The sequence below is a fragment of the Acartia tonsa genome, chromosome 8 (genome assembly GCF_053477335.1).
Source record: "Acartia tonsa isolate MP-2025a chromosome 8, ASM5347733v1, whole genome shotgun sequence".
In the NCBI taxonomy this organism is placed as follows: domain Eukaryota; kingdom Metazoa; phylum Arthropoda; class Copepoda; order Calanoida; family Acartiidae; genus Acartia; species Acartia tonsa.
This window is the reverse complement of record NC_137267.1, coordinates 12521338-12543910: the sequence shown is the minus strand read 5'-3', so window position 1 is coordinate 12543910 and position 22573 is coordinate 12521338. Positions and strand designations below refer to the sequence as shown.

Below are 22573 nucleotides of genomic sequence, written 5' to 3'. Positions count from 1 at the left end.
TCAGGAGGACAGGCCGCTGCTCAGACACTCAACCTGGCAGCCAGTGCCCCAGCCGCTGCCAACAACAACCCGCAGGTCCCACTGCTGACCGTTCCAGCAACAAATGTGCCACCACCAAACCTGATACCTGCCGGCGCTGACCAACGTATCCAACCCAAGGCAGCCTCTGCCTTCTATCCCACATTGGGAGCCCATCAACCCTAAGAAGATACTCACCACTAGGATTCCATTGAATCATTATCGGTTGTATATATTTTTAGCCCTAAGGAGCGGGCCGAAGGCCTCAACCACTGTCGGAAGTCTGGTAGGGAAACCACCTCCCAGCCTTCCGAGGGGAGAGTTGTGGTATTCGGCAACCGTGAGCCATGTCTATGGCACCCCTGATCTGGGGTTCGGTGGAGGGTCAATGGCCCTCCCCCGAGTCCTGGGGAAGGGGTCTAGTGACCCCCTCCCTACGCTTAGAATTAATGATTTGAATCTGTCATGTTTATTATGGTTAACTGTATTCTTAATTCTCCCCCACCCTTTCCAGGGATGGGGGAATCATTATTGCCCAAACTGACCATTGTATATATATTATTTATGCTTTTATGTTATGATTATTTATTCCTATCCATGTAATTATTGTTTGTTGTATATAACTCCAGTATATCTTAACCCTTCAATAAAGTGACAACTAAAAGTAGATGTTGATCATTATCTAGTGAAAGCTAGAGAAGCGTAGCTTCTCTATAGTAAGGTGTCCACGTCTGTCACACTGCCGTAATCTAATTGAACTCCGGTGTCTGCCATTGATCCTCGGCGGATAACACAATAGTACAAAATGTTTATTAAAAGCTTATTTTTGTTTCACTACTTATTTGTATACATAATATGTAAAGTTTTATAATTTTCCAGAACAAAAATGCCCGATGTTTGTGGAATTGTCGCTGATCTAAGACGAGAAGGTAATTTCAGTATGGCTCAGAAACCGATCCGCTGAATTAGAACGGGTTCTTAGCCATACTGACAAATTATGTAGCGCATCGTATTACAGACATTTTCCACGAATATTAGAATAATAATTATAAAATTTATAAAAGGTTTGATAGCCTGGGTTTATATTATCATTTTAATATCCGCGAAGTTTTAGTTAATTTCATGCCATTCTACAAGTCTTGAATGTCGGTCTTTTAGTCTGTGGTGCTACATAGTTTGATAATTATAGTAGGCAATGCAAATAATTCCCAGAGATAGTACCTTTGAACCCCCACCCCCGTCCTCCATGCACCTTGCAGGGCTTTTCCCCCAAAGTCTAACTGAAACATCAGGAAGAATTTCATTCATAGACTTTGGGGAATAGCAAATTATCCTCCATTGTACCGTCCTTGAATCACTGCCATTACCTGATAAAATAAAAGTGAATATTATGACCGGGGAAATCATGTCGTCAATTTAGTTTGCTACTATATAGCTCATTTAATGGTCAGTTCGTTACTCTGGTAGAATGGGAGAGAGGGGTATGGAGTAAAATGAGTGTATCATTGTACTAGCTAGCTGGAAATACCAAATTATTAGAGTAGACAAGAATCTGGTGCAATATCCAATTAATTATATAATGGATTGTACATATATGTTAAGACCAGGGTGTGTATGAATTATATAATGGATTGTACATATATGTTAAGACCAGGGTGTGTATGAATTATATAATGGATTGTACATATATGTTAAGACCAGGGTGTGTATGAATTATATAATGGATTGTACATATATGTTAAGACCAGGGTGTGTATGAATTTAAAAAGCTAACACTGCTGGGCTATGATGCACATGAACCAGAAATCAAGCGGCTACTGGACTTGGGATTCAAGGTAAATTGTATTTTAGTTGCACAGCATGCACAGGTACGATTTAGAAAGCGTAGCAACTCTATTATCATTACCAGAATGTCCGTACGTCCATTTTAAACATGTTGATTTTTGAGCTATTTTAACAACAAATTTTTATGTGGTATAATATTATCAGATTGACCTGATTTTTTTAATACTGATTCCTAGGACAACAAAGTACATTGTTATTAGCGAAGCATATCTATAATCAATTCCCAAAAATGTTAGTGTGTCCTTATTTTCCTGTATTTTAGCAGTTTTTCAACATATTTACTTACAATTTTTTTTTACTTTAATGCATTTATATTTTAATTATTAAGTTCTGACTCTTTACAATTGTTAAAATTTGTTTGTCCTATCGTTTCAGAGCTTCACTTTTGTGGATGTTGTCATCCTTGTTCTATTCTACAATTACTAATAAAATCTTTGCTATTGTTGCGAATTTTTGTTATTTTTTTATTTTTCAAGGTAACAGATTCAAATAAAAGACAGGAGGGAGTAGAAATCACAAACTCTTCACCATTTCAGGAAATTTTTATTTCTCTTTAAATCTCAAAATATTTAAATTGGTTAAATTTTGTTTTTGCTGTTGTCCTGTGGCCGCAAGTATATTTATATTCCTGCTTTATAAGTTACTAGCGGCTACGCCCCTAGAAGCCTCTAGGGGCACTTAAGGTAGGGGGGGGGGGGGGAAGTGGAATCCATCCCATTTTAAGTTTGAGTTTCAAAAGAGTAAAAAAATATTTTTTGGGGGGGGGGAGGGGGGTGAAGACACCCTCTCCAAAAACAGTTTAAAACCTTCCCAGGACTTATAAAATGCTTTACTGTAAAGGAGAACAGTATCGATTCAGCGGTTAGCGACAGACAAAAAACGCTTACTACTTAATATAATAGGATTACCAGTTGTTTGAAATTATCACAATAGTAATGGGGATTCCTAGAAAAAATGGGAGAGAAATAAAAATTGTAATCAGTTAATGCGAACGCTTGCTAAAGAGTTTAGCTACAAAATATGTAAACCCAGCAACTGCGATGCACCTTGTAAGTTTTTTTCTTTATTTTAGGCCTGATAGAATCGTTCTACCAACACCTAACATCAGCTCAACATAAAAATGGTTCCTACCATTGCTATGTCCGATGCGAAACATTAATAGACAGAATAGCTGGGGGAATGCCCTGGCCTAAACCGTGTATAAACACTTCCAGACAAAGGTCATGCAATCAAAGAGTTGGTGTTATGTTGGATGTTACTTAACCTAATACCTCGGGTGTTTGGACAGCTACAAGTTTTACTCCAGTAGAGTACAAGATAATCTGGTGTAATATCCAAGTAATATTAAATCTATTACAATAATATTATAGGTAACCGGCAGAGTATCACCTGGACCTGTGTATAACTTTAATATTATAGGTGACCGGCAGAGTATCACTTGGACCTGTGTGACTGACAAAGAAGCAACACTCACAATTGGCATTGTGGCTGACCTACAAAGAGAATGTTAGCTTTTTAAAATTAAAACAATTAGGCCTTTTAAATAAAGTAAAAATGTTAAAAGTGGTAAAATGTCTCTCTGTATGTTTGTATACTCCAACTTTTTAGGGGAGCTTATACTTTGTGTAGGGTATTTCAAGAAGAACAAATATATCCATAATTAGCGCAGCATATACAATAAATAGTTAATTTATTTTAATATTGGATATGTATGAACCGTAGGATCTTGCTAACCGCTGTGAACTGTGTGATTCTCATTTGCAGAGTAGCTTCTCAAAGGTCCTGGGAATGTTTATATCTATTTTGAGGGAGGGTATCGCCAACCTTCAAAGAGGAATCGTCCCTAGAAATTATCCCCCCCCACAATTTTTTTATTTTTTTTTAAATTAAAATTTTTAAAAGTAAGAGAAGGTCGACTCCCACTTCCCACTGCCTCTGGGGGTGTACCCGCTAGTATTGACATATTGTGCTTTTAGCTGAAGGCGAATATGTGATCCCGCGGTGTACTGTTTTCGGATTGGAAAGAGAGGAACTCCAGGCTTTGGTGGAGAAGGGATTCAAGTAAGAATCGTGAAGAGCCGGAAGCAGCTTATAGTGCCTAACAAAAAATAACGCCATACAATAAAAATGACCAATGATAGTTCAGTGTAATTTTACCATTGGTTAATTAAAATGTATACTGACCTATCATTGGTCATTTGTAGTGTATGAAGTAATTTTTTATTAGGCACTATAAGCTGCTTAGAAGTGTCATGCATAGCGTATATAGCGTAACCCAAATTATCATTGATGGGAACGCGGTCAAGGAGATTTAAGGAGCAACATTTGTTGAAATTAATAATAAATTAATGTTTGATAATAGAAAAATAGCATAAATTCACCAAAAGACTTGAATCCTAGTAATGAAATAGTATAAAACCGTCCCAGTAGCTATGTGAAGCTTCCCTTAATCGGTTAAGTAGTCATTGAGATCTTAAGCTTCAGACCAAAAAACCTTCCTACTTTATATAATAGGATGCATATTTTTCCAGAGTAACAGATGAAAATAGAAGAGTAGAGGGAGTAGAAATTTCAGACGCTTCACCTTTTAAGGTAATTAGCTACAATTTGCAACAACTCTTACTTCACAGAAACTGCTAATTTTTAACAAACGTCGTAAGGAAACTCGCATCCGATATGTAGTATATTATCGCCAAAATCTTATTTAAGATTTTATAGCAAAAATCGAAAAAAATCGCTAGGGATTAATTCGATTTTGTAGTAAAAATCGCGGCAACCACGATTTCCCTGAGAAATCGTAAACAATAGCATTTTATGTGTGTCAACACACACTTACAAACAGACACACAACCAACATATAATCAACATCACCTGTGAGAAATATAGTTTATAAATTGGCCGCTAGAATTTCACATTATTTTTAAAAAAATATTGCATTTTTTCTGTTGTCAAACAAAATAAATATAAAACTGATAACTAAAATTGTTATAATGTGTTTATGTTTAATATTACAAATAAAAGTATTTTTAAAAAGTTTTTTTTCTAAATAGCAACATTTTTAAATGTGTGTCTTAATATTCCTTAAATCATACAAATACACTGTCAAAGTATTGAAAACTCTTGAGAGTACACATTAAGTAGAATGGCACAGAAAATGGTTTCTCTTTACACAATGTCTCTCTCTGTCTCTCTGTCTCTCACTCTCTCATTCTCTCTCTACATGCACAGTATGAAATGGATTCTTTATGCAATCTCTTACTTACATACGATACTTACAAAATAAACTTCATGATCTTAAATTTTTTTTAAATGTACTTTTTATTTACGATTTTGGCACAATATCGCTTACGAGCCTTACGATATCGCTTACGATTTCGTGGGTGTATCGCGCAGCTCTAAGTACCTTTTCGACCATTTATCGTAACATATCGTTGATGTGCATTGGACGACTATTTAGCGATATCGTAAGAACTCGTGCTCGATTGCTACACGATATCGTGCGCTATAGTAGCGCGATAGTGACGCTACTGTCTGGCTGGGTTGAAAGATCAAATTATTTTTGTGTGAAAGCACTTAATTTTTTTATGAATAGGTGATGCGCGTCCTTTGCCGTGATCATGGCTGGTCAACTGATGGGGAGATTGTTCAACTTCCAGCTCCAGGGGAAAGGTATTTTTAATATGGCTTCGAAGCCCATTTATATCCGGATTAGAACCGGTTCTGAGTCGTACTGAAAAATGAAGTGTCGTATCGTATTATAGTCAATTTTCCACGAATAATGAAATAAGAATCTTTAAATTGATACCAGTTTTTTTAGCCTACGTCTGCAGCCTCTCAAAGCCATGAAAACTGCAATTATTAAAATAAATTTTCATTTTAATGTTCGCAGAAACCTGTCTATATTACGATGCCATAAAAAGACTATTGTATTCTTTTGGCGGCGCATCGTAGGGGACATGTGATTTTCTCAACTGCTAGTTTAGATAGACAGCTGCAATTTTTATTCAAGATTCTTTCAATTTATGCGCCTCTGCTCTTTACATTTTTTGTCCGTCTGTCTGTCGGTCATGCTTTTTAAGACAAAAACTTCATTATTTCAAAAAGGCATAAGTTATCATGGAAAAACTATTCTTGTTTATCTTATTTTCAATTTTGTTGTGGCTTAAACTGCTGAAGTATTGATGAAGACTTATCTTATTTCTCATATTCATTCGAATCCGGTGGATAAGAACCAGTTCTCATCCATACGAAGAAACTATGTCTAGCATCGTATTATATCCAGCTTTCTACGAATATAAAAATGTACAGTCATAAGATTAAAACCAGTTTTTTTTTATTCAGTGCCTTCGGCACCTCGGGGCTAAAAAAACTGGTTTTAATCTCATAATTGTACTTTTTGTATCCGCGGAAAGCTGTTTATAATACGATGCGAGAAATAACTATTGAAATATTTCAGACATGCAGCTATGTGGACTTTAACAAAGAACATGTAAACAAAAAATCATTAATTTTTACTGTATATCTTTGAAATTAATAAAATTTATTTTAATTAATGCTTTTAAAATGCAATTAATATTCAATCATAATTCACAAATTTAAATCAGTCTTTGAATGAAACGTGTTTTTTTTATATATTTGTTCTTATTTTCTTATTCTTATCAGCTATGAAATTGACCAAATTATCTTATATATTGAGAAAAACAATTTAATGTATTATCAGTTATAAAATACTTTTTGTAATGTTAAAATTTTTATTTGAAATTTTGATGGTTACTCTCAAATCGAACAGGAAAATCATATAAGGCCAATGATTCATTAGGGGGAAACTAATAAAATTTGTCTCTATATACGAAAAATGACTAATTAAGCTTTACCTAACCAAATTAGTAAACAAAAAAGTATTTTTAGTGAATATAACTACGCTTTTGATAAATAAAAATAACAATTTCCAATATTTTATCACATTTATAATTATATGATGCTTTTTTCATCAACTAACACTTACCTCAAAACGACTATGAATTATATCTGTAAGTAGCACAGCAATGTAAAAACATTTTTGTGAAAACAATAGGGTAACGCGGGGTAAATGCGGTAGGGGGGTCTAATTCCGGTCACTCGACCAACTTTTTTAAATCCGTTTTTTAACGGTGTTCTAAACGTTTGCGAGAGATCTTCAGAAAAGCAAAGTTGTAGTTTATTGCCTATACTTTCATTTCTTACTTCAGCAAATTTTTGTCAGATCACTCCTTCTATGATTTTTTTGCCCTCAAAAAGTTGCAAAAAATTTGCAAAAAAAAAATTTCAAAATAGGCCATGTTCAATCTAAAATTGTGAAAAAATGGTAAGTCCTATTGACCCGCGGGTTTTTGTAAAATGAAAGATATGGCATTGATTTATCGTTTGCAATTGGAGGCGTTGTTCTAACTTGATTTTTTCATAATTTTTTTTTCGTCTCAAAAATATGGTCTATTCCGGTCACTTTTTTTACTTTTTTTTTATTACTGTATTTATAAATTTATAATACCCTAACTTTTTTTTCAGGTGATCTGGAAGCATGAACAACCTCAATGCATGACAAAGGCTTTAACCTTCCCTTGCCTGTTGTTAGATGTACATTATTAGTCATTTTACTGCTTGTATTATGTCATGTTTTGTTGCCTAAGCTTTTCAAATTGTAAAGACATTTAAAATTTTTCAGACACATTTTTATAGTAATGGGAAGAGTATATCACCCAAAGGAACGCCTTAAATATTTGCCTGAAGATGTATCAGCTGCATTGGCTCATGTAAGAAGGGGTATGTCTAATAGAAAGACCGCTAGAAGATTTTAAATTCCATATGAAACTCTTTCATCTTTTTCGTATAAGAGGGTGTTTGCGATTTTTGCGCGGTTTGGATTTTTTATGTCAAATCGGCTAGGATTAAGCTAGAAAGGTGTTTAAGGTGTCTATAGAAAGCTCTTTGCATGTCCTAACAAAAACTCCCCAGGATATGGGTTCTATCTCCAAGATTTAGAGTACATATTCAAAATTTTGCATTTTCAAAATTCCTGTTGCATAAAATGTGTTGAAATATTAGAGTTAGACCCCATATCATTTCGAGTTAATTGTCAGGCATGTAATTTTGCATCTTTAGACACCTTAACCACCCTTGTAGGTCAATCCTAGCCAATTTGAGACAAGAAAAATTGTATCAAAAACTGCTGTCAAAACTGGCAGTATTTTTAAAATTAAAATTTTTTTTGGAAAAAATCACTTTTTTCAAGAAATTCCAAGACCTGCAAATCAGAAATTGCCTCTAATTTATGTATAAAGCTTAAAAAAACCTAATCATATAATAAAAAGTATGATTTTTTAAAAAAAGTTTGCATGAAAAAAATTGATGTTTTTTTTTGCGATTTTACCGACTTTTTTAAAATGGGGAAAATGTTGTCAAAAAATTGTCTGATCTGCATGCGACTAGTACTGTTAGAAAGCTAATGACCTCAGCTTTCTACTCATAGTTTAAAATTAAAAAAAAAATATTTTAAGGGGGTGTTCCACCCCCCCAAAGTCAACTGACCGAAATAGCCCCACCGGTGGGGCTATTCCGGTATAGGCCAACCGCCGCCCTTTAAACCGATTTTTGACCGACTTCTAGTTGCGAGATCTTAATGGGACCAAGACAGGCTTCTTCGTTATTGCCATATCGTTCATTTGCACTCTTAAAAACCGGAAAAAGTTTTTGGGAAGTATGTTTTTTTTTAAGTTGAAGAAAAAAATTGACCGGAATTACCCCGCGTTACCCTATAGAAAAGACAATCATATTGACGAAGCTCTTTATAGTGCCTATAAAAATTGACGTTATATTAGAATAGTCCATTATTCTAATATGACGTAAATCTGGATTTTTCAGCCAGAGGTTTTTAAAATTAGTGCCCCTTAAAAAAGGAAATAACTTTTAAAAAAAAACTTATGGCCAAAAAGTCCTATTTTTATACCTAGGCACTATAAAGAGCTTCCATATTGACATTTTAGATATTTACGCTTTTCGTGTTTTCTTTGAAAGCAGTCAATGTAACAGGATATATAATTTAGGTACATTGTCGGACGTACGTCTTAATCTACATAGTTATAGAAGTAGCTGCGCTTCTAAAATATTAAATTTTTTACTTCGTATGTATATTACATACTATTACTGCTTTACGATATTTACATTTTTATAAATAAAACTAAATTCTAAAAGACTTGTTATTATTAAATGCTACTCTATGAGTGTTCGTGTCTGTCTGTCCTTCTGTCTGTAATGCTAGGGTGGCCCAATTTTTAAATCAACATTTTTCTAAAAAATATAAAATTATGCGAATGAGCTCCAATTCGTAATGCTTTATGAATGTGTTTGAACCTGGATATGACGGGCAGGTATAGCGCCGCTTATTCCCTCTTTAGATTCCTCTAGTTTTATACTAGCGGCTGTCCTCCTAGCTTCTGGGAGCTCTGCATTGAAAAGGGTAAATAATATTTAGAAAAAAACAACAGTGGCAATTGGTTGCTTCCCTAAAATGGAGAACTGTTCAGTAATAATTATCAAAATCTTATGCTACAGACAAAAAGAACTTTATTACTTTATATAACACTAGTGGCTTCGCCCCTAGCCTCTAGGGGCTGCCCTTCCCCCCCAAGAGGTAATTTAAAAAAATTAAGTACTATTGGTGCTGCCGCCAGTAGTTTTATGTAAACTAACTTCCCCATAAGAAAAAAAATTGTGGAAAAATAGGTACCTACGCAAGAACAAAACAAAACAAGAAAAAATTGGGGGGGGGGGGGGTGGATTTTTTATTTTTTGGGGGTTGAGGGTGTCCCACTCCCCAAGAAAAATAGCCTAAAACCACCACAGGACTAATAGGTGTATTCCCTGAAGAGTAGAATCCGATCGGTTCAGTGGTTACCGAGATCTTAAACTTTAGACGGACGAACAGACAGACATCATTCTACTTTGTATTATAGATTATATTATTTTGCTTATATAATAAACTGAAATTTAAAACAATAGGATTATTCTATCTTGCCAAAATTCATAATAATATGAGTAAGAAAGAGTATGTTAAAAATTAATCTTGCGAAGATGTAAAACTTTTCCTAATTATCGGAATATCGGCTAAACTTTTACCTTAAATTAATTTTTATAAATTCTTACAAGCAAGGATGACAACATCAATAAGTAGCGAAGCACATATATCTAAAACACGGTTGACAAAATCAATAAAAGCGAAATAAATAATCAGGCGATGGTAGGACAAACGAACATCATCCATTGTAGAGTGTAAGAATTTAAATTGTAAATAAATTGATGCATAATTGCTTAAATAAAGGAAATACAAAAATTATTGTAAAAAAGTAAGGATCATAGAAATGCTACGCTTTGTAAATTGTATCTTACTGTTGCAGGAATCATCATACAAAGTTTGTATAGCTATCTCTTATAAATGGTTTCTCTTGCTGAGCTACTCATAAACAAACATCCTTGTTTTTTGTTTGAAATAAGCTACGCTACTATTGGGTAATCCTATTATATAAAATAGCAAGGTTTTTTTGTCTGTACCGAAAGATCTCACTAACCGCTGAACCGAATAGATCTCCTTTTCAAGGAATCTTAAAATATGTCCTAAGATGGTTTTAGACTATTTTATTTTCGGATTTATGTCTTGGGTTGGTTTTAGGTCATTTTGCCTTTCATAGCTCTTGAAATACAGAACCCCTATATGCTAGGGGCGCAGCTGCTAGTCTATAATACAAAGTAGAACGATGTCTTTCTGTTCGTCTGTTTGTCCGTCTGTCCGTCTGTCTGTCTGAAGCTTAAGATCTCAGTAACCACTAAACCGATTGGGCTCTACTCTTTAGGGAATATACCTATTAGTCATGTGATGGTTTCTAGCTATTTTCTTGGGGGGGCGGGGGGTGGCCCATCCCAATCCAACCAAAAAATTGAAAATCCCCCTCCACAAAAAAATTCTTTTCAAACGAAGGAGGTCGAATAAACCCTACCCCCCGAAAAAAATCCTCCCCCCCCCAAATAAAAATTTTTGTTTTTAATTTTTCATTTGAATATAAAATACGAAAAATTAGGTTGATCAAAGCCGCTAGTACTTGTACAAAGTAACAGGATCTGTGTCTGTGTGCACCGAGGGATCTCTGTAACCGCTGAACCAATATGGATCTTCTTTAACAGCGTAGCTTCTCGGTCATGGGAAGGATAATAACTGTTTTCGTGGAGGATACTGCAATCCTCCCAAGAAAAATTTCCCATAGAAAAAATTATTCTACAATTTTTTTACTTTTTCATTAAAAACCTTACAAGAGGGGGATAGACTCCCTCCCTCCTCATGGCCTACTAGAGGCGTAGCCGCTAGTTGCTGTATAATTGTAAGACTGAAGTAGGAGCCTTAAATCTAAACAAGAACGAATATGTTCTTGCAGATCAGCGCAGCTGATTAATTGCAGGGGTAAGCCAAGTTAAAAATATTTCTTTTTAAAGCTGTTAGCATGAAAGTTGTAGGAATTAGCGGGCGGATATTCCACAATTTTTGTGAATTGATTTTTTCTAGGGGCGATTTTTCTTAGGGGGAGATAGTGGTACCCTCTCCCAAAAAAGTAAAAAAACTTAAAACTTTCCCATTACCTGAGAAACTAGACTGTCACGTCTATCGGTCAAGCGGTTAACGAAATCTCTCGGAACACAAACATCCTGTTACTTGAATTAAAGGATGAAGTGTGGAGTAGCTGCGCTACAAATCAATTGTCCTTGTTCTGCAATAGTTGAGGAAAAGCTGAACTGCATTTTCAAAGTTTTGGACAATCAATCCTAAAAGTTGAAACAACCTTCACTTTCAGTTGGTCTATCTCTCTATCACATCTTTTGTGTCAACTATCGATCTATGGATATCTAGTACAATAAAATCTCTGTTAGAATGATGTGGATGGCCCTAAATAGAGCACTTTTGTTTTTCTAGGGGACCTAGTTTTATTTATTTAAATCAAATTAGAACTTTAAAAGAGTTTCAAATATATTGATATTAATTGTTTGAAGGCGGAGCTTTTCATTGCATGCACGCACAGACGCGCACCGGGAGTATAAGGGGAAGGGTAGACTGTTATGAAAGGGGGGGGGGGGGGGGTTGTAAGAATAAAGTTATAGAGAAGCATGTAAAAAGCGCGGTAATATTAACATAAATATATCTCATGTAAGGTAAAGACAGGCGGGGCGGGGTAAGGATGACGCGCAGATATTGGCGGGAAATTTAAATATTAGGAAAATTGACCTGTAAATAGGAACTCGTTATCATCTTTGTTAAATTATATAACGCGCCAAAATTTGCTTTTAAATCAAACAATAAAATTAAAGTTTACTTTTAAATGTAAAAAGAAGTCAAATATTCTAAATCTTTGCGATTATCTACTTTTAAATACATATAAAGTTAAAAAAAAAACATAGAAATATATAGAAAATATATAGAAAAATAGTCTAAAACCATCCCTTGACTTAGATTTAAAAACTAAACATAGCCTGAATCATCCCGGGAGCTATGTTCGAAGCTTCCCTAAAATGGATAATTCCTTTGTTGCACAGATTACTGATATCTTAACGGACAAACTTTAAAGATACAACTACTTTTTTGTGATATAGTATAGTAAATACAAAAAAAAACTTTTTAGATAACAAACCCTATCTAAAATAACATAAAATTCACGAACTTTTAAAATCATAATTTATTTTTTTTACTATTTTGATTCTGCTTTATTATAATTAAAAAGTTCGAAATGCTTTTTTTCTGTTTATTTTACGAATCAGTAAAAACTATAAAAATAATTCATAAAAAAATTCCCGCTATTTTCAAATTTTTAAAAATACAATATCTTCAATTCTACCCCTCTTCCCTTGCTTTCCCCAACATAAACGTTTGATGTCTCCAATTCAAACAATAGTTGGCGCGCAACATCTGTCCCATCCTTACCCATTCTTCCCCAACCCCTTTCAAATTTTCCACCTCAAACTATGTTTGGTAGTCTACGCGGGAAATTAGATCTCCTTACCCTAATTCCCCCGCCCCTTTTTTTGAGTATAAATATTAACTCTGAATTTTAGTATAGCTTAGTTAGAATTTTATATTTCAACTTATCATCATGGCTCGTACTAAGCAAACAGCCCGCAAATCCACAGGAGGAAAAGCTCCTCGCAAGCAGCTCGCCACCAAGGCCGCCCGTAAATCCGCCCCATCAACTGGCGGAGTTAAGAAGCCCCACAGATACAGGCCCGGTACCGTTGCTCTTCGTGAGATCAGACGTTACCAGAAGTCTACCGAGCTGCTGATTCGCAAGCTTCCCTTCCAGCGTCTGGTCAGAGAAATCGCCCAGGATTTTAAGACTGACCTCAGATTCCAGTCTGCTGCTATCGGTGCCCTCCAGGAGGCCAGCGAAGCCTACTTGGTTGGCCTGTTTGAGGATACCAACTTGTGCGCCATCCACGCTAAGAGGGTCACTATCATGCCCAAGGATATCCAGCTCGCCAGAAGAATCCGCGGTGAGCGCGCCTAATTCTGATGCTTATCTGATCCAACCGCCCAACGGAACAAGGTCCTTTTATAGGACCATAAAATTATTCTCACGAGATATATTCATAACTTTGAAAGTGTTGTTTATTTGGACATCGTGATTAGCAGCTCTAAAATCTTCACGAAAATTCAGTAAGTCTTGAAAATTGTTAATTTTTTATAAATTTGTGATGTCCGATTTATTGATTCTAATAATACTGATTATTAGAGCAACAACGTATACCGTTATAGCGAAGCATCTCTATAATATAGTACCAAAAATGTAAGTATGTCCTTGAGAGAAATTTGTTTTTAAGCGCCTCTTAACATATTTACCTAAAGTTTTGTTTCGACTTAAAACATTAATATTCTGATTGACCTTACAGAGCTTTATGGATGTTGTCTGACCTTGTTTAAACTTACATAAAGAAGTTTACCGAGCAGCTATGCTTCTGTCAATATGTAAGAAATGCAGTTTCAACTTTTCCCCTTGTTTTCTTCTAGTTGAAAACATCAATGATTACAATTTTTAAGTAGCGAAGCAGAAATAAACAAGAATGACAACATCCATAAAAGGGAAGCACTGAAATGGTAGGACAAACAGACATTAACACTTGTATAGTGTCAGAACTGAATAATCAGAATATAATTGTATAAGAGTCGAAGCAAAATTGTAAGTAAATTTGTTGAAAAGCAGCTCGATACAGAATAATGTTTATGGACATACATTTTTAGGACTGTATTATAAAGTTGCTTCGCTTTTAATATTGTAATTTGTTGTCCCAGGAATCAGTATACTAAAATGGGAATATAGACAAGAAATCCAGACGTATAGCTTTAATAGCAGAGGAGTGAATCGTTGCGGACAGACAGACATAGTGAATTATTGAGAAGCATCGTTACGAAAGAGGATAATTTTAGCTTTAAGAATAGTAATATTCAGGAATTTCAATTGATTTGTGTCTTATCATGTACTAGCGGCTACCCCCCTAGAGGTCTCTAGTGGCACTTTAGATGTTTTTTTTTGTTAAAGTCTCTACGTTACTTCTTTATGATACGATAATTCTCTTTATGTTACGTTGAAGTCTCCCATATATATTAAAATTTTTCGATTTTTTTGTCATTTTTCTTGGGAGGGTGGTTGTACCCTCCCCCAAAATAGTTATAAACCTTCCCAGAACCCATGAGAATCTACCCTGTTAAGGAACCCCGATCGGTTCAGCGGTTAGCGAGATCTTTCGGTACACACAGACACACAAACAAACATCCTGTTACTTTAGTATAAGGATATGTTAAAAGTGTCTCCCGTTAAAGATTGAATACTTGAAAACTACGTACTGATTGAGTTCTTCATTTATGGAAGCTTCTAATAGGTCCCTGGATAGTTTCAGGCTGTTTGATTTCTATATCTAAGTTTGGTTTTAGTCTACTTTCCTTACTCCTTCAAATACAGAGCTCCTAGATGCTAGTATTACAGAATTGGAATGGACCAAAATCGCTGTATAAATATCCCAATCCTTCTTGGTTGTTAAAACTTTTTCTTTTTCTCTAATTAAGGCTTATTGTTACACCACAGGTTCGTGCACAGATATCTATTAATGGAATGGATTTATATAAGGGGATTGGGGGGTAAACTCCCCCATTTCGCATGTGAGTTATTTCAATTTCATCAAGCCCCTCTTCCTCCCTAACGTACGCATCGTCTTATAAACAGCTATCCGCGGACAGTAAAATAATTATAAGAATGATCCCAGTTATGTTTTTCCAGGGGTCGAAGGATCGGACAAACAAAATCGGTATTAATTTTATGATTTTAATTTCATTATTCATAGAAAATTATCTATAATACGATACAATGCATGATTTTTTAGTATGACTTATAACCTGCTCTAAAAAAGCAGATATTAAACGGTTTCGAAGCTCCCGCATTTCTACATTGAATATGATTAAGGCTGGAATAGTTATTTCTCGCATCGTATTATAAACGGCTTTCCGCGGATATAGAATTGATTGTACATTTTTATATTCGTAGAAAGCTGGATATAATATGATGCTAGACATAGTTTTTTCGTATGGATGAGAACCGGTTCCTATCCACCGGATTCGAATGAATACGAGAAAGTTCTTTATAACCCCCCTTCAGGGGTTTCAAAGATTTCCTTGCAGGGCCCTAACTGTATAACAAAGACATCAATTTCATAAATTTTATGAAAATCTTATAATCAAAAATCATGTTGGGTATGTCCTTACAACTCAATTCTGGAGCACTGATGCTCCCCCCCCCTCTTGACCTTCATGACCATTGTGGTGTCCTGGCGGACATTACTTATACCTATGCTTTTGTTTTGACCATTTTGATTATTATTAGGGTTGGGTTGGATATCTGGCAATTTTCAATATCTGATCGGATACTGGATATTGAAACTATCCGGATATCCGGCTGATTTCTGTATATCGAACGTTGGCCAGATAACCGGCATAAAAAATCAGCCGGATATCCGGGTTCCGCCAAAAAGTATCCGGTCCAGCCCTGGTTATTGTTACAAAATCCAGTTGTAAGCAAGCACAACGTTTTGTACCCAGCACATTTTAAATCTTCAACTTCAATGTACAAGTTAGATTTAATATATATATATAAAGGGTGAGCAAAAAAAAATGCGAAGATTTTTAAAATTCAAATTGCGCGGCTTGTGTTAATAGTAGAAAAACGTTATGCATACCGCTAGAACCGCTATTAAGTCTATTTTTTGGAAATATAAAAACGATTCATGTGCTACGTATAGTTTAGGAGCAATGTGGTAAAATGTCCCAACTGCCTTAAAACTTGACTTGCGAGTAAATCATTAAAGATTAAAGTATATAAAAAAATATGTACCTTTTTAAAATTCAAATTGCGCGGCTTTTGTTAACAGTAGAAAAACGTTATGCATACCGTTAGAACCGCTATGAAGTTTATTTAATGGAAATATAAGAACCATTACTGTGCTTCTTATAGTTTAGGAACTACGTAGTAGAATGTCCCAAATGGCTTAAAACTTGACTTGCGAGTAAATCCTTAAAGATAAAAAAAGGGTGTGCAAAATTGCGGACATTTTTGAAATTCAAACTGCTCGGCTTGTGTGAATAGTAGAAAAATGCTATGTATATCGTTAGAACCGTCATAAATTCTATTTTTTGGAAATATAAGTACGGTTTTTGTGCTATTTCTAGTTTAGGAGCTGTATTGATAAATGTGAGAAACGTGAAAATATTTTTTTTTTGAGTTTTAAGTCAGTTGGGACATTCTAACACATAGCTCATAAATTATACGTAGCACGTAAATAATTCTTATATTTCCTAAAAATAGAGTTTATAGCAATTCCATAGGTATGCAAAACATTTTTCTACCATTAACACAAGCCGAGCAATTAGAATTTTTAAAATGTACGTGTTTTTATTTGCATAACCTTTAATTCAATCTTTTATGATTTACTCGCAAGTAAAGTTTTAAGCCAGTTGGGACATTTTAACACATAGTTCCCTGACTATACGTAGCAGAGGAATCATTTTTATATTTCCAAAAAATAGACTTCTTAGCGGTTCTAACGATATGCGTAACATTTTTCTACTATTTACACAAGCCGCGCAATTTGAATTTTAAAAATCTACGCATTTTTTTTTGCTCACCCTTTATATAACAAACACTTAAACAAGGATGACAACATCCATAATAGCGCAGCTATGAAATGAAAGGACAAACGAACGTTAACACTTCTAGAGTGCCAGAACGTAATAATCACAATATAAATTAATAAAAGTTGAAGAATGTAAATAAATTTGTTGAAAAACTGCTTAAATACAGAATATTATTTAAGGACATGCTTACTACATTTTTAGGACTTGATTATACAGATGTTTCGCTTATAATACTGTTTTTTGTTGTTATAGGAATCAGTATTCCAAAAATAAGAATAATCGTTTAAATTTATCACATGGAATATAAAAAGTTAAAAAAGTTTAAAATCCACATGTTAAAAATTGGACGTACGGACATTCTAGTAATAATTATAGAGTTGCTACGCTTTCTAAATTGTACCTAACTTCTTATACAGGAATCATCATGCAAAGTTTGGAATCGACATGACAATTCTAACATGTTTAAATTCACAAAAAGAGCTAACTGTATGTGACGTACGGACGGACCGATCCTAATTATAGAAAAACTTCGCTTTTAACAAACAATTAAAAAATAACCAAGACATTTGTATATTTTAGTAAAATTTATTATCTTTTGACAGATTATGGAATTTTGATGAATATCATCAGTTCTCGGTTCTTATTAACATATTATTAACTTACAAAAGTGATGATAGTTTACGTTGGAATCGCACTTGATAATGAAGTTTGGAGACCTAAAATTAGTAAAATTCAATAAGCTAAGCATTAGTTTATTTTTATTGAGGCAAAACAAAATGTAAAACTTCTGTTATCATTCGTTCTAATTGTAATAGATTATCAGAATAATGACCTTTTATTGTATGTAGATATTTTTTTATTTTTCGCCCCCGTTTTCCCACTGAATTAAATTCACAGTTTAATTCATAGTTTAAATTTCTTAGTAATAACATTGTACCTTGTTGTAATAGGAATCAATACTCCAAAAATCAGATGAATAGGATAATTATATCACATACAAAATTTTTGTTAAAAAGGTTGAAAAGCAACATATTTTAAATGGATGTACGGACTTTCTGGTAATGATTATAGAGTTGCTACGATTTTTAAATAAACTGTTATAGGAATCATCATGCTAAATTAAAATTGCTAGAACAATTCTAACATGTCTAAATTAACGAAAAGAGCTAACAGAACAACCCTAATTATAGAAAAGCTTCGTTATAAAAAAAAACTTAGTGGTTTACAAATGAAATATAAAATTTAAAAAAAGGCATGATGAAAAAGCTTACCCAGCATATCTGCGGTAATACTTATTATGCAAACAAGCACCATGAGCAGCTTTACACTCTTAATAATTATAAAACTATAATGTCATATTAATGATATACATTATACTAGCGGCTTTTCCCCTAGCCTCTAGTGGGAATCTAAAATTACTTAACAAAAATATTTTTAACCAAAAAAATTGGGATACGGGAATTTTTGTTTTTGTTGGAGATTTGGGTGTGCCACCTCCCAAGAAAATAGTTTAAAACCACCACAGGACCAGTAGGTATATTCCCTGAAGGGTAGAATCCAATCGGTTCAGCGGTTACCGAGATCTTGAGCTTCAGACAGACGGACAAACATGAAGTTACTTTGTACTGTAGATATGTACTAGCGGCTTCGCCCCTAACCTCTAGGGGCTTTGATCAACCTAATTTTTCGTATTTTAGATTTAAAAGGGAGGGGTGGGTTTAGTCGATCCTTCTCCCCCTTTTTAATTTTCGTTTTGAAGAGAAAGATATTTTTTGGTAGGGGTGGGGGGTCACAGGACCAGAGGGTATATTACCTGAAGAGTAGAGCTTAATCGGTTCAATGGTTACTGAGATCTTAAGCTTCAGACAGACATCATTCTACTTTGTATTATAGATTGTATGTACAACATAATTAAAAAAAAAATATATATAATTCTTTGCTTGTTTATTATCAACAATTTTCACAACTACAAGCAGCTATTAATGTTTCATATTCATAACCCTTTAAAAATTAGTAGCGGCTACGCCCCTAGAGGCCTCTAAGTTTCTAAGAAAAAGTTTCGGCACCCTTGTACGAATTTTGTGTCTAGTCGACGTGATTTAATATTGAAATTTCTATCATGAGCAACGTAAAACTTTCAAAATTTTCATAAACCTAAACCATTTAAATATGCCTATAACTTTTTTTTATTGAGGCTGAAGCCTTGTTTGGGGTATTCGATCTACTCATGGCTGTCTTTCAGCCGGTAGATCGTTGTATTTTTTGCAGGCTTCATTTAAGCAATTTTGGAAAAAATAAAGTAGCGGGACATAGGAAATCAAAGATCAGCTATGTGACGCCATAAAAATGAGTGATTATCCATCTCTTCTTAGGGGGTTTCTTTCCCACTTCTCCTCTAATCTCCCTCATTTTTATGACGTTAAATTGCTGATTTTTGAGACACTTTGTCCCGCTACAATATAATCCTTACCCTTTCTACAATCTGGGGTCTGAACAGTTCTAGTATCACGCCCATCAGTATAGTCGTCATTAGCATCTTCTTCTAAAGCTAAAAATATAATTGTATTAATATTTTTTTATTTAGAATATATTTATTTCATTAAATGAACAATATACAAAGTAAATAAAGTTATGATTATTGTTTTGTTAGTATGTTAGTTTAAATTAGTACATATTAGATTAACACATTATTTAATAGTTAAAGATAGTATTACAAAGTAATGTTTCAGTTATAAGCACGTTCGTTTGTTAGATAATTAGTTAGCTGTATGGTGGTTTATTTTTTTAACTTCCCAATTCATGATATTAGCAGGTTTGAAATATTGTTGAGTTGATAAGATTAAACTCTGTAATCCGTACCGGAAATGTTTTTTTAAAAAAATTAAAAGCAACGTTTTTTTTATTTCCATAATTTAAATTTTGGATTCCTAGGAACCACCATCTGTAATACAAAATATCTTGATGTCTGTCCGTCCGTCTGACCCTTAAGATATCGGTAACCACTGAACCGATCGGATTCTACTCTACAGGGAATATACATACTGGTCCTGTGGTGGTTTAGGCTATTTTCTTGGGGGGGAAGGATGGGGGGTTTACCCCAACCCCCCCAAAAAAAATTTTCTAACCCCCGCTTTTTTAGGTAGGCTGTAGCACTAGGAAGCAGCCTGTAGCAGTGCCTTGCCTATTTTTAAAAACAAATTCTATATAGGAGGGTTGACTTCCCCTTACCTCATAAGCAAAGAGGCTAGGTGCTAGTGTTATATACAAAGCAGCAATTTACTTTAAATTAATGGTGGAGAGGGTATGTGCTTAATTAGAACTTTAAGGGAAAGCTCCAACATTCAACTTACCTCGTAATTCAGCGTCGGAAAGACAATTTGGATCATTATGGTCATTACACTAAAATAAAGATAAGACAATAAAAAAAATTGGTGGCGTGCAAATGGTTTTGTTAGGAGACAGCGTAAAGTGGCACCAAAAAATGACGTCATAAGATAAAATAATCAATGAGAGGCCAGTTTTAATTTTACCATTGGTCAGTTTCAGTGTATACTGGCCTCTCATTGGTAAACTTTATTGTATGACGTCATTTTTTTGGTGCAACTTTACACTGTCTCTTTTTGTTAAGGGTGTGATTTTTTTAAGCTGACAGTTTCACTCACGAGTTAAAGAATCGGCAAATTATCCATGTCCAATTGAGTTGTTGGCTGTTTTATAAGATCAATAAGAATTTTTCAAATCATTTTAGTGCACAGTTTTGCCTGTTGTTCTCTTGTATTGACCTGACATTGAACAATGATTTCTGATACTTGAAACTTTACTTTACCTGATTTCAGCTGATTTTCAAAGACCAATTAAAAAAATAGGGACTGAATCCCCCCAACATTTCATTTATTTCAGTTCTTAAAATAAAACTAAAAAAAAGTGGGAGATGGGGTTGACGAGGGTATGGAACCCTCCCCAAATTAGCTATAAACCTTCCCAGGACCTGAGAAGCTACATTGTAAAGGAGAGCCATATCGGTTAGCAAGATCCATCGTTACAAAAAAACCTTACTACTTTATATTATAGGATAACAGAAGCAAAGTAAATCCAATATTCATATTTTCCACAGGCTATTCACGGAAAGATAGACAGACGGACGGTTATAATATGATTCAGAGTTCACCATCCAACAAGAGAATCTTCACGAGAAAAGCAGAAAAAATTCTAAATTACCCTTTTGCCGCCTTTACAACTGTACACCTAAAATATAAATAAAAGCTAAATGTAGGTCAATAGAAGAAAAATATCTTCCCAAAATTTTAGTAATATAATTCTTTATAAATTCGGTTCTAAATGAAAAATCAAAAAAATCTGCTGATCAAATTTGAGTAAAATGGACTGTACCAAAGGCTTAAAAAAATTCTTTTAAAGAAGGTGTCCTAACTTTTTAGATTTTAATTTAAAATAGCTAGTCGGTGTTTTTAGTAAGTAATAGATGGTGCATAGAATTTAAATATGCAATCAGTTTTTTTGTAGACCTCTTATTTTCAAGTAATTAAGGTTTCAAAAAAATTAAGTCGGTTTTCAGGTATTAAACGCAAAAAAAGAAAATTGGCATTAAGTTCAAAGTTTTCGTTCATCGAGGTTAAAAAATATTTTTTTTTATAATTACTCAACAGAATTAAAAAAGTAAGGTGTCAAATTAATGATCTTACTATTTTTGTTCATAATGGCAATTTTCTTCTTTTTTTGTTGCGTTTTAGTACCTTAAAACCGACTTAATTAAAAAAAACTTAAGTTACTTAAAAAATAAGAGGCCTAGAGAAAAACCGATTGCATATTTAAATTCTATTTACCATTTTACATCTACTACTTACTAAAAACACCGACTAGCTATCTTAAATAAAAATAAAAACTTTGGTTACCTTCATTAATTCTAAATTGGTCGTTTTAGTTTTACAATTAGTAGACAACGAACCCTTTTGATTGCATGACCTTTGTCTAAGAAGTCCTAACAGTGCATGGTAATGAGTTGCGCCTGTTTTGGGCCAAGGCATTCCCCCTACCCTAACTATTTACCTATTTATTCACCTGACAAACAGCAGTAGAAACCCTCAGATTTGACGCATTGTTAAGCCAAGATTCGAACCTATAACCTCCCCGACGACGATCAGATGCGCCACTTGTTGAGTTACGGTCGTGGGTATTTATTAAATATATATTACCTGACTAAATGAAAAAGCAAAGGTGAAAAATATTAAAACAATCACTGTTGATCTCATTTTCTGTATGAAATAAATCAACAAACATTTTATCTTATTTTACCAAATTTGACGATCTGTCCGTCCGTCTCTCCTGATTTTTTGGAGTTTTTTTGTTCCAGGCGTTATAAAAAATAAGTATTAACCTTCAATTGTCCTAATAAAAGCTTCACTGTAAAGGAGAACCATATTGTTCCAGCGGTCAATGAGATTCTTTGCT

General features: G+C 34.2%; 3 protein-coding genes across 3 annotated transcripts; 2 read left to right on the top strand and 1 right to left on the bottom strand.

The window, feature by feature from the left end:
• The first annotated feature begins 870 nt into the window (after positions 1 to 870).
• LOC145326020 (uncharacterized) lies at positions 871 to 6815 on the top strand. The gene is made up of 9 exons (XM_080169112.1): positions 871 to 947; positions 1762 to 1853; positions 2340 to 2399; positions 2846 to 2912; positions 3283 to 3369; positions 3840 to 3924; positions 4395 to 4455; positions 5456 to 5532; positions 6320 to 6815. Exons 1-9 carry the CDS (start codon positions 905 to 907, stop codon positions 6354 to 6356), a joined length of 609 nt encoding a protein of 202 aa, XP_080025238.1. The 5' UTR covers positions 871 to 904; the 3' UTR covers positions 6357 to 6815.
• Positions 6816 to 13016: 6201 nt separating this feature from the next.
• On the top strand, positions 13017 to 13523 carry LOC145325416 (histone H3.3A). Its single transcript, XM_080168403.1, has one exon. The coding sequence runs from the start codon at positions 13026 to 13028 to the stop codon at positions 13434 to 13436; it is 411 nt and encodes a 136-aa protein (XP_080024529.1). The 5' UTR covers positions 13017 to 13025; the 3' UTR covers positions 13437 to 13523.
• A 4149-nt stretch (positions 13524 to 17672) lies between these two features.
• LOC145325415 (uncharacterized) lies at positions 17673 to 22389 on the bottom strand. Its single transcript, XM_080168402.1, has 6 exons — positions 22318 to 22389; positions 21326 to 21352; positions 20458 to 20506; positions 19578 to 19655; positions 18379 to 18436; positions 17673 to 17823 (listed from the first exon to the last, which is right to left on the bottom strand). Exons 1-6 carry the CDS (start codon positions 22372 to 22374, stop codon positions 17751 to 17753), a joined length of 342 nt encoding a protein of 113 aa, XP_080024528.1. The 5' UTR covers positions 22375 to 22389; the 3' UTR covers positions 17673 to 17750.
• Positions 22390 to 22573: the final 184 nt, after the last annotated feature.